The sequence below is a fragment of the Brachyistius frenatus genome, unplaced genomic scaffold (assembly GCF_029030835.1).
Source record: "Brachyistius frenatus isolate BFR_SWC_R1_liver_20210118 unplaced genomic scaffold, ASM2903083v1 Contig_58, whole genome shotgun sequence".
In the NCBI taxonomy this organism is placed as follows: domain Eukaryota; kingdom Metazoa; phylum Chordata; class Actinopteri; family Embiotocidae; genus Brachyistius; species Brachyistius frenatus.
Window position 1 is genome coordinate 301,716 of NW_027210657.1, and position 16,803 is coordinate 318,518.

The 16,803-nt window shown below is 40.0% G+C and overlaps 1 protein-coding gene across 8 annotated transcripts in view; it reads right to left on the bottom strand.

Moving 5' to 3' along the window:
• The window catches only part of myo9aa (myosin IXAa), a 229,071-nt gene that overhangs the window by 22,061 nt on the left and 190,207 nt on the right, over positions 1 to 16,803 (bottom strand). For 6 of the 8 annotated variants that reach the window (XM_069705611.1, XM_069705615.1, XM_069705618.1 and 3 more), the window contains 7 exons: positions 14,333 to 14,449; positions 13,916 to 14,050; positions 8,504 to 8,625; positions 6,831 to 6,972; positions 5,778 to 5,973; positions 4,198 to 4,317; positions 2,766 to 2,841 (listed from right to left, as the gene is read on the bottom strand). In XM_069705611.1, the coding sequence (XP_069561712.1) occupies positions 2,766 to 2,841; positions 4,198 to 4,317; positions 5,778 to 5,973; positions 6,831 to 6,972; positions 8,504 to 8,625; positions 13,916 to 14,050; positions 14,333 to 14,449 (908 nt within the window). The remainder of the gene's footprint in view (positions 1 to 2,765; positions 2,842 to 4,197; positions 4,318 to 5,777; positions 5,974 to 6,830; positions 6,973 to 8,503; positions 8,626 to 13,915; positions 14,051 to 14,332; positions 14,450 to 16,803) is intronic. The other 2 variants (XM_069705619.1, XM_069705617.1) reach the window with 1 other exon arrangement.

Sequence of the window (16,803 nt, forward strand, 5' to 3'; positions counted from 1 at the left end):
ATCAACTGTGTGACATTCTGGTTTTACTATGCATATTAGATACAGATCTCAGGTCTCAGATATAAAATCAAACACCTTTTACCAAGTTTTGTAATCTGGGGCAACACATAACTGTAGGAGAGGGAGGCGTTGTCCTTTTTGGCCCTTTCGAACAGATCCGAGTTTGGCTTTAAAGAAGAGGGACTAAACTGCACCAAAACAACACCTTGTGTTTTCTATTTGTAAAGGGGGATGTTTTTGTCAGGAGGAATGTCACCAGCAGGGGCAGCAGTTTCCATGTTTGTTTGTTTTCTCTAAGGAGAGAGTGAAATTCCCCTTATACAAAATTAGTTTACTGAAGCCTCAAACGTTTAAACCTCAGGCCTCAAGGTGAAACCTAACCACCTGCCCAGAACACAAACAAAAACAGCAGCGGTCAGGTCGTGGTTACAACCAGCCTGAACTTCTTTTCAGCCCACAGCAGAAGACAAGAGGAGGAAAAAAATAAATAAATAAAACTGTCTGAGGAACCGAATAAATACATTAAAAGACTTTCTTCAACAATATTGTTCAAAATAGAGAATAAATGTATTTAAATGTATCATTGCCATTATCATTCAGCTCTTCAGATTCACTGGAGCAGTTTATTTTGTTTACAGTATCATCATTTAAAGGTTTACAAGTCCTCCAGACAAGTTTAATGCCTCATACTATTACACAGCAGCAGGATGTGTTCGCTAACTCATACCGTGTTATTAACAGGAGGTCGAGTCATTCCCGGAGCGAAAATAAGATAGGAAACTGGCGTGTGGAGAGATTTTAAAATGGCTGATTAAAAATAAAAGTCCAAACAAACAGAAAGCAGCAGAACAGAAGAGCCATCTGTACTTTAGTGAATAGCGAGATGTTTGGATTGAAAGTGGATTCTCAGTCTCTGAAATACTGAACATAAACATGTTTTCTAAAAAGTGACTTGAAGAGGAATCAAATACTTTCCTCTCGTAACAGTTTTAGCTTGTTTGTTTTGCTTCGATTCAATCAAGCCACAATTTTAGTTTTTGGTCAAATCTTAAACTGTTAATTTTGAAATACATTTTGGACGCAGAGTCGAAAATACAAGTAAAAACAAAGAGCAGGAGAGCAGCCTTTTAAAGCTCTCTCTCTTTATGGAGGCCACAGAAGAGACCCTGAGGACGCTTCTCTCACACAGCTACGTTCGCTGCTCCTCTATCCTTGTTACAGGATTACATCTCCACAGTCCCGGAGGAGCAGTACAGATACGTATGATTTGTACAACCAGCCTGCTTTATATTAAAATGTCATAAATTACAGCAGAAGCTCCACAAACCTCCGGTGTATAATTGTAAATCAAAGTCTTTGGATATATACGTGTTTCTGAGTTGATACGTTCCCCTTGAATAACGTCAGGAGCGACCAGTGTTTAAGGGTTTATTGTCTGTGGCCAAATCTGCAAATACATTTTGACATTACAATATAGTAAAGCACAAGTCTTCTGGTTGCATCTGGCCATCCATATAAAGGATCATTTCTCCCCAGCTGATCGTGGATCTCAGTAAGTGGTGATGGTACAGTATGCGTTTTGTAGCGTGTTTATCCCCAAAGTTGAGAGTCCCATAAAGCACCGCACTGTCTGCTGCTCCGTCCAGCCGAGGAGCACCCTGCAGGGACTCGATATTTATCACTCCCCGGGCACTCCTCTCCGACGCATAGCTCTGACTTTACATCACGGAGGAAGCAGCTGCGCGGGGTTTAGTGCTCTCTTAGCGTGTGGAGGATGAGTGTGTGGAGAGGGACGTTGAAGGAGGGCAGAGGTTGCAAATCACATTATTGGGGGGTGGGGGTGGGGGTGGTGGGGGTTTAACAGCTCCTGTGTAACAAAAGCTTGTCCTGTATGAGACCCTCCGTCGTGGTCGTGGGCTGCTAATCTCACAGCCCACATCTAATTAGAGGAAGTGGTGGAGGGCGGCCTCGGTGGGGCGGCATGAGAGCGACGCTCGGGGTCACAGCACAGTCATCACTCTGTTTTCTTTTTAAAAGTAATGTCATGTTTGCCCCAATGCCCAGAGGTAAATATCATGAGGGTTACATGCATGACAGAAGATAATTAAAAAAACCAAAAAACACTAACACCACTTAAACATGGCAGATCGTCTGCAAGAAAGTTGTTCAGGGGTTTGTTGACAAGTTTATTTGTAGCGCTCTAAGTATCCAAGAAATAATCGCAAGTTTACAAGATGCCCTGGAGGCCAATGAGTGACGGCGCTGACAACAAACATCACCAGTTTTAACCGTCCGAGTGCCTAAATGCAAAAAGTTCATGTTCCTCATTACTGATCAACGTACATGTTTTTCTCGTTGTAATAATCCAAATAAGAAAATGATTAAGTGGATTTTAATGTGATTTTTGTGCGATTTATACATTTATTGTGTTGTTTTGACCATTTTAACCTGTTTATTTGAGTATCTTGAAAAGCGCTACATAAATATAATGTATTAATATTATTCACCCATTCACATACATATTCATAAACCTAATGGAGCTGTCATGCGAGGCGCTCGCTTGCCATCAGGAGCAATTCGGGGTTCAGCGTCTTGCGCAAGGACACTTCTGCATGTGGCATGTGGACAGGAGGAACCGGGGATCGTACCGCCAACCTTTCGATTACTGACCAACCCGCTGTACCATCTCACCCACAGCCGCTCTCACATGAGATCAGAAGCTTCACGAAGGGCTCGAAACACACGATCACAACGCGGACACTTACCGTGGTGATTTCTCATTAATGGTGTTGCTTCCCTGAAGGTCTGACAGAGGCGTGCGTGGACTCTTCCTGCTCACACCTGATCACGAACAAACAGGTTGGCATCATGTGAAAGAACAAAAAAAAAGCCCACACATGCACACGACACAGATAAGAGACACACACAAACAATCACAAAACCACACCTCTGACACCACGTTACACTCCAGTGTTATTGCAGTGAGTGTTATGTGCCTTTTTATTGGAAGTATAAACTACTGCAGGTGATTTCATAAAGTAAATATTTGTGAGGTTAACAGCTTGGTGCTCTTGTTAGTGTCGAATTATGATACTGAAGAGTTATTTAGTTTAGTTTGGACTGTAGGTTTCAGATATCGGTTAGTTATTTAAAACATCAATTTTCCAAACACATTTGGTCACGTAATTATCTGAGGAAAGTAAAAATGCAAGTACAGTGGGTTTAATAAAGGTTGCTTTGTGTGCTGGCTGGGTTTCGACTGTAGTGACATAATTCATACACCAGCATTCCCCGTGAGCCTACAGCCAATCAATCACAGCGCTGAGAAATCAGAGAAGTCTACGGTGTGTCAGCCTACTCGTAAAGCAAACTGGGGCCGAACAGTACTGTATACCCTTTTCAGTTTCATCGCTTTGTACAACAATTTCACTCTCATCTGGAGCTGCAGGGTGGCACAAAACAAAAACACACAAACACATTTGAGTGTGATGGAATATTTGTGGAGACCTTTTGTGAGAAGTGTGTGAGGTCGGCTGTACAGTGTGTCCTGCACCACATGTAAAGCTGCCCGTGAGCAAGTTAGTGATCATAATGCACACATGTGCGTCCCAGCTACGCCCCCCTCAGTCCTCTATCACCATCACCAGTCTATGTGGTATTAGTGACAGTGGTACAACAGCTGATTTTAGACACGTGTTTGGTGAACAAGCAACTATACCCGCTGCCCAATAAAAAACAAAACATGAAAGTGTAGCAGTGTGATTACTGACAGGAAAAGTGTCGGACACCACGAGGTGCGAGTTAGCTGGGAGAGCGATGCAGTCATGCATTTCTCTGCAAGCCTTGAACCGGCACCGTGTGAGTGACAGAATGACCGAAGCATGCTTGCGAACAACATGCAAGACAAAGATCAAGAACAAATGCATGCAGGTGTGTAAAAGAGCGGGAAGAGGGAGACAGAGGGAGCACAGACCAACAAGCATCTAGTCTAAAATAAGAGTTGTAAATCTAATCAAAAGCGGAACATTAAAAAAAACGTTGTGAAACGATGTCTCTTTAAGTTTGGATATTCTTCTTTGGATATTCTCTTTTGGCTTTAGAAATACTGATGATGTTGGTCGGTTGCATCCCTACAGTTTCCCAAGTCACTGTCTGACGTGAAAGTGGGAGGAGTTATCGTTCAGTTGGCAGCCTTACTGTGCTTCTCCTCTTTGCATCTCTGCAGGATCTCTAAGCTTCTCTGATGCACAGGGTGCTGCAGAAAGCTAAAACTATCCACACTTTTCAATACTGCACAGGGAGCAGCGTCATCATGCCCTTGGAAAAGCAAAACAAAAGACAAAACAGAGAAGGAAACAGACAGGGGGGGAAAACAGAGAGAGAGAAATGACAGATTAGACAGCGAAGAAGAAGAGATCAAGAGACGCAGTCGTCTACTGGAGAGATACCTGTGCAAAGACTTCTGGAGAGAAGATGGTTGACATTCAAAACTGGCGGCAGCAGTAGAAAGTTTGCCGTTGTAGTTCTGTGTGTGGGTGTTCGCCTCCCAAAGGCTCTTCCATACATTGTCTTCTAGAGGTATTTCTGTGACCTGATACTACTTTTTGTCCTCTTTGGCAGGACGGAGGTGGTAATTGAATTTATTCCGTTATAATGTATATACATCAAAGACTTGTTAAAAACTTTGACATAAGTTTAAAACACAGTTGTGGTTTTTCAGAAATGTTTCAGAAGACATGTAACAGAATCCCTTGGGTGACACTGATATCTTTAGAGTTTAGTTGGAAGGATTTCTAAAAGATATCTAAGGATAAAGCAAAGGATTGAAGACTTCTGAAGAAAAATCTACTTTCACATGACAACATCTACACTTCATGTGTAGGAAGGATAAAGAGGGTGCAGAGCGCAAATCTGATTCACACGCCGGCAGTGCTGAAAGAACATCTGAAGGTAATATCTGGATATAAAGTACAGCTCGAGAAAAGTCTAAGGGGAAAGAAGGCATTCCTAGAGAGCCAAAGCTGAGAGGGAAAAAGAGTCAGAGCTACTGTAAGTACATGACCACTCTACTACAATGTACATTAATACTATAGAACAGTTACTACCGAAAACATGGCGGCGACAAAGAAAACTATAATGAATGAGGACAAAACCATAACTGTATGGCGTATGAGCATATATTACTGGACACGACAGGAAAACTGAACATTTCTATATTTGTGATCTCTTGCAGTTTATTAGCTGAGCTTACTTGGTTATTGTTTATGTTTCAAAGTTCTTTCAGCTTTTATCTGGTGACACCAATAAACTGCAAGCTACAAAAACATAGCAAAACAAGATGAATAATCAAATAACTGTCATTCTTTAGATTTGGTAGTCTGACAGTTTATTACTACTTTTGTTGTATCTGTAATGTGTTTATACCGATCAGAAAAGTCAATGTTCTTCTGCTTTTTCTGGATTTGCCATTTTGACAGTGATCTTTTTTTTTTTCCCAAACTAAAAATATCAGCTAGTTTCATCACTTTGAGCATTTATTCTGATGTAATCTGTCTCTGAAAACCTTTGAAAATTCAGTAAATTAATAATATAAGCACCATTTAAACATCAGAAGCTGCCTTTATAAAAAAATAAAAAGCCCTACAGACATTTGTTGAAAAACATACGGACTTTCTACCCGTCCATCTGCAACATGTGTCTCTTTACAGACAGACCCTGCCTCATTGCTGCTGTAAAATGGGAATATAAACAAGAGTTTTCTAAGCGTGGGCTCTTACCAGTCTTCTTCTGCGTGTGTCTCTTTCCCGCCTCTCTAAAAGCCACCAGGGCTCTGAAGTAGGCTCGGAGAACCGCCCAGCGGAAAGTGGCCGACGGGTCGATGCCCATCAGCCCGCAGATGAAGGCGTTCTTGCTGCTCTTTAGTAAAGCTACGATGTCCGGGCGCATGTGATCCGTGTTCTTCTCCCTGAAATCCTGAGTGTGTGTGTGTGTGACAAAGATATAAAATCATTCAGCAGTACTACTGATTAAGCTCATAAGCATCTGCTGTAGCCGTTGCTACTCGTTCTGAAGGCCACAAGTTTAAAGATATCGATATACAATCATGAACGATAAATCAAAGCTTCTGATCAAAGAAAAAAACCTGCCAAATAAATTACAACCCAAAACTTTGTAATATCATTCAACAGTTCTCCTTATATAACTTAAACCAACATTACAGCAGAGAGCTAATAATTACTATGATAAAGCTACTTTTAATGACACAATCATCCATAAAAGTCATGAAAACTAAGACAAAGTCATGTAGTGTATATATGCATTCATTTCTTAAAAGGGTAAGCACTTTCTGAGTCTTTAATATTAACTTGCTCCATTCCACAGAACCTCTATACATAACTGTATATTTTTAGTTTTAGTGTTGGCTAACTTTCCATTAATCTATACTAAGTGGGATGTTATTGTGTTTGACCAAAGTACTCCAACAGAGCTGAATTCAGGGGTACCAAAAAATAAAGGTTTTTTTTCTCATCAAAACCAACAGCCTGTAATGTAATCTGGGGTAAATTTAGAGCCATGGCAGTCCGTTGTATATCCTATCCTATTTTTGAAGATCTTGAAACTATTATTTATGGAAAATCTCATCACTTGTAATTTTGCTTCTCCGTTTGCCACCATTTCTTCCAATCGAGGAATAATTCCACTGTGGTGGATCTTCCCTGGATTGTGCGTGATAAGATAACACGGTGCTATTGGTCATTACCTCTCTTTATATTAAAGCTCAGACCTGCACACAACGGGAAAGGATGCCAGATCTTGTTCTTCATACTGACCTTGACACCGTACTTGACCTTGCCAGCGTAGTGTCGGATGATAAAGGCGGGCTCCATGACGGCCGGGAACTCGATGTAGCTGTTCCCTTCATGCTGCCGCTTGAATTTATCCAACAGAGTCTGGTTGGTGGCCTGAGGGAAACTGAAAAAAAAAAAGGACAGAGGAGTTAACTTTGAAGAACAATGGGTTTAACATCTGTTTTTAATATGAAAACATAACAACAACAAAAAAGAAAAAAAAAAAGGAGTTCTACCAGAGAATCAAAATGTCGATGCACTTGTTTAAAGCCACCAACTGCAGTATAAATTACAGATTCCTGATCAGTTTATCCACACAGAACAAGGTGAATTAAAGACCTATTTTTTTCCACCAGTCTCTACAACAGTATTTGAAATGGACCACTGGAAACGTGGCAGGCCAACATCGTCTGATCTATAACCAGTTCTGACATATTATCCTCTGATGCCACAGGTCGAGGATTATCCTTTTAAGCTAATTTCAGTTCAGGTTTCTTGCCAGTTCTTTAATATCGAGAGCCAGCTATTCTGCAGAAAATCAACAGTTTACAGGAAGAGGAGAGGGGAAGAATGAGACACCCGGGGTTTTTGGGAAAGGCTGAAACCTGAGCTATGAAAACAGCACAGCGAAAAGCTGCTTTCCAGCTTCTCCAAGTGGGAGGAATTTGATTCAGTGTCCAAATGGAGAAGAGGGGGGAAATAAGGATGGAAATATTGTTAGTAAAGTAGTCACAGTGCTGCCATGAAGCTGAAAGGATCAGATTTAGTCTGTAATTTAGATGGTATACGTTCTAGGCCTCTCCATCTTAAACAACGGTAATTTTATTACTTGTCAAAGTTTATTTTTGCAGAAAAACAGAGGCTTGACTTAATTCAATGTATTTTTTTAAGTGAAATTGGACTCACTCAAGTGGACTCACAATCTTAAACACTTTCCCATGTAGCTTTGCAGTTATTAACATACTACCACTATGTGCCTTCTCGAAAAGCTCTAAAACAAGCTGACAGATTCATGTTTGACATACTGTGACTTCATGAATTTAATCAGACTATCATGCTCTCAAAATAGTCAGCAGACATTAGCATCTCTTTGGAGTTTCACACCCCCTGATGAATGAATTCCCCTTTTATCTCTTGCTTGAGCTTTACATGTTAGATCGTCGTCTCTCTACACAAACTAGCCCCTCTGTCTGCTTGTTGTTTTGTGCCATAAGACCAAAACATTTAGCTAAAAGAGGCCAAAATGCTTTGTAAAGCGGTAGAGTTGGGAGACAATTTTCTGTGTTTATTACTACAATCAATTCACATTCAGCACAGTCAGTTCATTCAATTTTAATATAAAACTTGTCCAGCTGCAGAACTACTGCAGCTGTCTCACTGCAGCACTGGGCGAACATTTGATGTTCTGTGTCTCATTGATTTTAGTGTTTTAACTTTCATCTAACAGCTAACAGTATAAAAACAGACAGAAACGGGTATCAGATGCAACAGAGGTCCCAAACTGGATTAAACCAGCGATTTTGTGTCAGAAAACCTGCCAATTTTACTTTCACCTGCCAAAAGCACTTGATGATCTATCACACTGGCAACTAAAAACAGTTTCGAAAGAAGTGATCCAGTCGAACTGGAAGCCAAACAGTTTTTTTTAGACTCACTTGCACTCTTCATCCAGGAGGTGGAACAGCGCTGTGGGCTTCTTGCTGATCAGGTTGATGCAGCCTGTGTTGTCGATGTAGTCGATGTTTCGCCAGCTGATGCCCTCGGCCCGGTACTCCTCCTGCACGGTCACATAACACAAACAGACATGTCCGTGTCAGTGATCCCTTCGACAAGACTTTGCTTCAAAGAATTGTATCTTGATTACAGACTTTTTCTTTGGCTCTAATTCTCATGTTGCAATGACAAGAATGTCAGTAGCTATTTATGTAATAAAACACTATTAAGTGCTTGATTTCATCACATTTGTGTGTGCTATTACAACGTATATATATATTGTTGTTGTACTTTTATGCTCCTAAGTAGTTAGGAAACAGAGACAGATGCAGACATAGAGTTTTAAAGTTTGGTACAATCCACTTTTAGGCCAGAAGGCGTTCAGCGCATGTGACATCAAAGACGATATCTTGGCACCCATGAAAATATTAATCATCAACATACCATCAAGAAACAGTACTTTGTGCGTTAGGCTGTTTACATTTTTTACAATCAAAGCAACAATGCTGTTTGCATTCATTGCTTTCATGTTTGCAGACTTCTCCTGGCTCGTTGGTTTAATAATGAGAGAAGCATTCGGAGCGTTTATCAGTATTCTTCCCCCCATACATGTTATTTTCCTGTCTTCCTGGGAAAGAGATTTAACCAATAAAGACCATAATCCAGAGGAGGTTTAATAAAAATCACTGGAATCTCCTTTTACTCTTGTTACCCTTAAGTCACAAGGCTGAAAAAAAAAAAAAAAAACAGTTAATTACTGATGTTTCCTCTGCTATCTGTGCTGAAGACAATAAAGTTCATAGGGACAAATAAGGAAGGAAAGATGATCTTTAGAACATAGAGAAATTAAATGAAAGGGCAATGCTGCAATTAAATTGATCAAACTGCTGTACGACTTTAGCTGCTGGCGAAACTTTAAATCGGTGCCATTTCATTGAGATTACTACACAAACTGAGAGCTTAATTCTTTAACACACCCGTCTTCTTTTCGGGGATTTGTAGTTTGTGCTCCTTACAAACAATTCAATTTGTCTCTTAAACTATAAAATGTGAAGGAAGACCTGTTTTTTGAGACTATAATCTTTAGATATATGACACAAATGGTGTTATTCTGCAGAAAAATAACCACTTCCCTTAATAACAATGGAAACATTTAGAGCAGAAGTACATGACAGTTGCTTCAGACTGAGCAACTTACTAAAAACATATTTTTTACTCAAGTTTTACCTTGAGTTTAAATAAAACTTGATACACACCGGCTGGAAACCATCAGACAAACACCTGTGTAATGCTGTATAATGCAATTTAACAGCCCTGGGATAAAATGTATGCGAAGCGCAGAATATTTGTGAGTCAGATGGGAGCTGACTCAACTCTTTGGTAATCACTGAGCTGTGGTTTGTGGGGGTGCCGTATTGGACTGCATCACATTGAACAGGATACTGTTTCCACCCCCTCGACATGCTTTTAAATCATCTTCCTGTAAATGCTGTGATTCACTCGTATTTTGACTAAACTAATAAAGAACCATAACATGTCTCCAGAATGTGCAGAATCAGCTTCTCCACGATGTTTCTCCAGACTGCCGTCATACTCTTTTACTGTTGGTCTTAATAGTGATTTATTGATTTAGCCCAGTAACTGTATTACAACCAAGAGCCCATTTCTGAATCCTGATACTGCACAACTTCCATCTGATAAGTTTTTTGTGTCTATTTGGGATTTGTCTGAGTGAATGACGCGTGGAAGTAACAGAACAACGTGAGATGAGAAATTTTAAAAGTTAAAATGAAGGAGAAGGCTTCCTCACTGATAGATTCTTTTGTAACTTCTAAGCGAGCCCACATACACTCATCTTGTTACGTACAGGGATACACAGCCCTGCACAAACCTGCAAAAGATAAAAAGATTACACTGTACAACATTATTATTGTGAACATCAATCTGCACACAAGCAGATCCGTTTCCTCTGTAAGGAAACAATCTTTTCTTCTACTCGGCAAATCCGCCATTATAATGATAATCCACCGAGGTGCAAGCAGAGCTGGTTTTTAAAGAGAATGGGAGATGACACTCTGGTTTATTTCATGTTACGCCCAAACTCCACCTACGATAAATAACTAAAAACAACCTGTTTGAACCATGCAGCTAACTTTTCCCTTGGATTATCCTTTGTTAAACTAGAAGAAGTGCATCTCAACACAACCTAAATGCACTAGTGCCACGCACATTGGGGCATGTGCACAGATTGTTGAAATAGAGCTGAGGGAGATACGTGTCTAAAAGGGCCTATATGAGCTTAAAAGTGTGTATTTGTGTAAAGGTCATATTTGGGCATTCCAGGAAATCAAGTACAGACGTTTAGCTGCTTTGCAGCTGCAGATGAGCAATGACGGAAAGACGGGTTAAACTTCCAATCCAGTTAAGATTAGAATTAAAATTCAGTTAAGATGAGCAACAAACTGACAACTGAAGGAGTTAACTCATGATTACACTGTACCATACTTTAAAATAATACATATATTATTATGCTAACATTCTCTTATTCCATTTTGCGTCTTTCAACAGTGTGATTACCGGCAGAGGTTGTTTTAAAGAGCTGGAAAAATAAATCAAAAAAGGAAAATAAGTACAATTCTCCCTTAAAATGACCATCAGTGTGTCCTTAAGAAAACCAATGAGCCCCTTTTCTGCTCTAACAGAGTGACTCACTGGTCGACGGATGAATGGAAATATACTGTATGTAACTGTAGACAAGGGTGTGAAGAGGAAATATGAAGCCAGCTCTTGGTCAACCTATTCAGGCTGAATCATTTTCAAAGGTTTTCAGATTGCCCCAGAGGTGTTCCTCGATTTCCATTTCCACACACAACTAAAGCTACAGTGAACCTACTGCATTATGAAACTCTTCAGTTTCCTCAGATCAAGTCTTTGTTGTAGTTTTAATTAAGTGTTATAATGTTAAACCTATCAAAATATGATTTATATACAAACTGAGACATTCACAAATATGTGGATTTTGTTCTATTATTGGCCTGAAAAAACAAAATCCAGGATTAAAAACTGTAATGGTTGTTTGACCTATGGAAAACATTATAAATCAATATGAGGATTTACCGATAATTTCACACTCATGTTCACATGCACAGTAAAGTTGGTGTTGTGAGGGTCAATATTTTCTAAACTAGCGAGTGCGCACTGGCTTTGTATACGAGGCTAAATCTCCGCAAAGGTGAAACCGCTGATGATCAAACTTGTGTAAAAGTACAGAAATCATACTAACAAGTGTCAGACCGGAGGTGCAGTGAAAGTCAAAACTAAGGCTGAACAACCATGACGGTGACTGTTGCCTGTGGCAGCCTTTAGTGATAATAGTTTTATCTGCTCTGCTCAATGTTAATGCTGCATGCAAGCCCTGTTTTACCCAACAGGAAGCCGATAGACATCAGTTCTGTCATTATCTGATCAATGAGTGCAGTATGGAAGCGAATGCTGCTGCACACACATGGCCTGTGTTACAGCCCAGGACATTTACAAGCAGACAAATTAAAGATATAGCATGGTCAGACTGATCTCTGGGCGGACTGGATGTTCTGTTCATTTTCCAGGTTAAAGTGATAAACAGACTCCGCACAGAATAAATCTGAGCATGTTTCTGAAAATAGTAGTTATTATTTGCTTTAATTTCTTAATCAAATTTCACATGATTGAATCATCAGGCCCTAATTTCTACGGGTTTCAAAGATGTTTTGCAAATAATTTAAAGTAGGACTTGCAAAGTTTATCACGATATCAATTGGTCCTGGTCTCATTTAACCACACAACAGATGTCACTTTCTTTTTTTTTTTTTTTTTCCAGAGACAGGGTAGTAATGTAGTAATTCTGTCCTCCTGTAGATCCCCGAAGACATCTGAAAAGGGGCAACCTGGTAGCCGACATTTCCTGACTCACTTTCCTAAATAAAAGCAAAAATCTCCCAAAATAAATCTTAAGAGAAAAAAACTTTTTTTTTTTTTTTTTTTTTTTTGTGAAACACCTCGCTCCCAAACTGATCATGTCCAGCTCCTGGTCACCCCAACACACCCTCTGGGCTTGAAAACATTCTTTCTTTCTTTTTTACTTGTAAAAGGTGCATGTTCAAAACAAAACAGGGCGTTTAGTTGCTCTTTAACAAATGGCAGAAATGGGGATTGGATGGAAACACAGAAAACAGATGCAGCACAGAGGCTGCATTTACTGTTTAGCTTGAGGCTGGATCTATTATGACTCGGGTTCATGCAGTAACCAGTAGCACAGGAAGTGCTGTGGGATTATCAACAAACACTGGAAGCTAAAGTCTCAAGAGTCTTAAAAAGAAGTCGGATATTACAAGACTGCGATGTATAACATGCCTGAAAAAAGTCAACCAAGAACGACTCAAAGATACTAAAGATTAAGGACTTTGTAAGAGCCTTTGCTGCCCCCGCACTTAATTACTGAAATATTCAGCCTGATCTCAAACATGTTTTAAAGGATAACTGTTTTCAAGCAATACGTTTTCTACAAATGAGGCTGGGAGAAATATTTTGCATTAAAACACGCAGGCTTGACAACATTTATAAATCTTTGAAAATAGTCATTTTTGGGTGATTACTTGAAGAATCCATCACCATATGAAGAACCTCCAAAAACAAAGAAGTCTTTGAAGTCGTTTCTCTTGATATACATCTGCAGGATGACTCCTGAAATATTTACGACATGGAAGCAGGACAGGGTTTGTGAACGACTGCCTTTGTACAAAACGGGAATGAATGAGGGCGCAGACCATGTCGATGTTGTAGTTCACGAACTGCTGCATGGAGGCTTTCAGGCAGCTCCAGCCTCTCAAACGTACATGTCGGGGCACGTCGCTGATTTGGTCAATCTCATGGTAAACGCAATGTTTAATGTACGGGCAAATCTTACAGATTGTGACTTAAAAAAAAAAAACCTTTGAAGTTAATCAGCTCACTTACGAGAACATACAACCTCAGTCGGGGTGGTCACAGGGAGAGAGAGGTGAGTCTTAAGGCTGTCAGCTTCTCCACTAACACTGTTGCATAATGTTATGAAGAATTTCTCCATTGTTTCGGTGTCATTGTAATGTATGGGCACCGGGTGGTGTGATAAGGATGAGGGACTTCTTTGGAAACGGTCAGTCAGAACATAAGATTTTAAAATACGTTAAAATAACTGCGTTGAATTAGTTGCAGTAATACAGAAGCTAAGACGTTCAGACGCTGTTTAAAGCCTCGAACAGGAAGGAAAAGATAATTGTCAAATGACTTTGATGCTTTTACGTCGTAAAAAATACTTCTTTTAAGAAATGTCTCACCTGCTCGAGCTTGAAGATGTGCTGGTTGAAGTAATGCTGGAGACGTTCGTTTGCAAAGTTGATGCAGAACTGCTCGAAGCTGTTGTTCTCGTAATCCTCAAAACCGAAAATGTCAAGCACTCCGATGGACAAGATCTGAGGAAGACGCAAAAACAATTTTAATCTTTCATCCCAAAACGTTGCTTATCCATGGAGGAAAAGTTTCTTCTCTCATTTACTAATCAGTACTTCAAAATCTGAGAACTTGTCTTTTTAAAATTGACAGTTTTGTCTGTAACATTTACAGGAATTTAGCTGTTTTCCACCCCAAATCTAATGTAATAGTTATTATTTTGAAAGTTTTCATGCTGGAACATTTCAAATCAGACAAACCAGATTATTCCCGTGTTTAATGTATCTGAGGTCCTGGTATCTTACCTTGGTGGTCTCCTCCAGGTCCTTGATGTTGAGCAGAGCGTGGTTGATCCTGAAGACAATCCAGTCAAACAGAGCGCTGTACAGAGACTTAGCCATGGAGTCTCGCACCGTACCGGCCTGGAGAGACACAGACGTACACCATCACTATCAGTTTATTCCAAGATCTCAGGGAGCAGCATTAAGAAATGAGCAGCCATGAGCGATTGTTTCCAGGTATAGTATTATAAAAGAGACACGACCCAAAACCAGGTACTTTTACAGACACATATTGACTGACTTAAGTTTTCGCCACATAGTTCGTATCTTCTTTTCAAGTAAATGCGTACAGTGAAGTACTTTTAGTAATGGAGTGTTGTGCGATAAAAAACGTTGTAGATGTGCTAAACACACTTTCATTTGACTTTGTTTGCTTCCGTTCTACTGTTCTACTTTACAATGTTGTTTTTTTTAACAATGTGATGCCTTCATGTCTGTCTGTCATTACTTTGGACACCAGCTGATGCTCAACAACCCAAACATGTCCCACACATCTGTATTACACATTAGAGCTTGGCCTTGTAACACTGCACTTTTGTACAGCATGAAAAACAATGAATGGAGGCATTTAAATATAGAAAATAAAAGAGATTTATATCAAGGTCAAAACTTGAAACTCAGTCAAAACTGGCCTACTTTAAACACCATTATTCAAAAACAAGTCAAGATGTGCAGACAGTCGTATTTTTTACTTGAAAATCAACTGTCTATAGTTTGACCTGAGTGTAAATCACATGTCTGCAGTCCCATCACAGCTCCAAGTAGGATCTGGACTCTGAAGTCTTGATGGAAAACGGAAAATAGGATATCCTCAAATGTAGAAAGCAGATAGCCAGAAGAACAGAGACAGTCTCACCGTCCAAACACATCTCTGACATTGATATTCTCTACAGAAACTTTGGCACAGCAGACAAACATCACAGACATGCTGGCAGGCTGCGCTGTGTCACAGCACGACGTCTTGGAGCAGTTATTAATGTCATTAGGCTGTGTGACACTGCCAGGGTCTGATGGATGCAGAGGGTTAGCGTTTCAGTCTAATGGAAATATGAGCTTTAATAAGCCAGACACACACTTTAAAATACACTGAATATACAGTAGAGTCTCTGCTGCACAGAGGACGAAGACTCAGATGACATTGAATCTTCAACATTAAGTATTTGAAGATATTATCATTATTCTATTATTATGTTTCAATCGTGATCAGAAACTTTATGTTTCAGTAGGCTGGATGAATGTTGTATGTTCTTTCATAAACAGGGAGATCATTTAAATAAAGCTTTCTTTTCAAATGATTGAGAAAAGCTTTCTTAATTCCCGTATCCGCTGGAAAGATTTGACCTTGCTGCAGCAAAGGGGAGAGTCACGGTCTTCAGAAACAAAACAAACCACTGAGTGGCTACCCCGAGTTAAAATATCCCTCGTTTCTAAATAATTAATCAGGATATTTTTAGCCTCCGCAGACCAAATATGCCTTCTAAAGGTCAGGACAGATATTATTTTGAACCCTACACATACTGCGCTCTAATGACCCATGAGCTTTTCATTATTTGGAGGCAAGCTGGACGTAAAACATTCAACAGCCTCATAAATCGGACCAAATGGAGAAAAACTCATTAGAGAAACGCTCAGATTTCTTTGAGGTTTCCTAGTGTATGATTTCATTTAACAGGCGATGAGATTGTTGAGACTATTGGACCAATATTTACACGGAGACCACCCAGTGCGCTACCCAAACAATCACTGTTTGTTCATATGAAATGACTCCTAAATATCCAACAAGCCGTTACGAGGTTGTTGCCGTTTTGGTGGGAATGTATAACACGCCACCATCTTCTGGGAAAGACTGCGGTAAAATAATGCTGAGACTGTTTACTTTGGTGTATATTCAATATTTACACTAAAAAAAAAATTGAAAATTACTTTCTGTACAACAGAAGATTTGACTCCACTGAAATATGAAATACTGAGGAATCATGATGAGTTTGATGTTACAAATTTTACTCTTTATACGCATGTACCTCCCTCTCCTCTTTCAGATGGCTTTCGTCTGCAGACGTGTTTGTTTTCAGAGTTGAGGTCCCAGTGAACACTGTAGAAGGGCTTGAAATGCCTTCCCTTCTCTCTAAACAGACTGAAGGACTTTGTGCATGCGTGTTTGTAAGTGTGTGTGCTGGTGTGACTCCGTGTGCATGTGTGTTCATGTTTGGCAGCAGACTGAAGGAGCTGCAGATAGAGTGAGCGAGCAGGAGGAGATCCGGTACTAGTGCACGCTGTCCTGTAAACACGGCTGGGTCAGACTGAAGAGCCTCGACTGCAGCGCGAGTATCGAGCTGATAAAGTGTCTTAAGTTGCATGAGAAAATGGTCAAACGTACGAAAACGACATGCTCATGCAGTGTGTATTAAAGTCTGGCTAACAACATATCATGATTA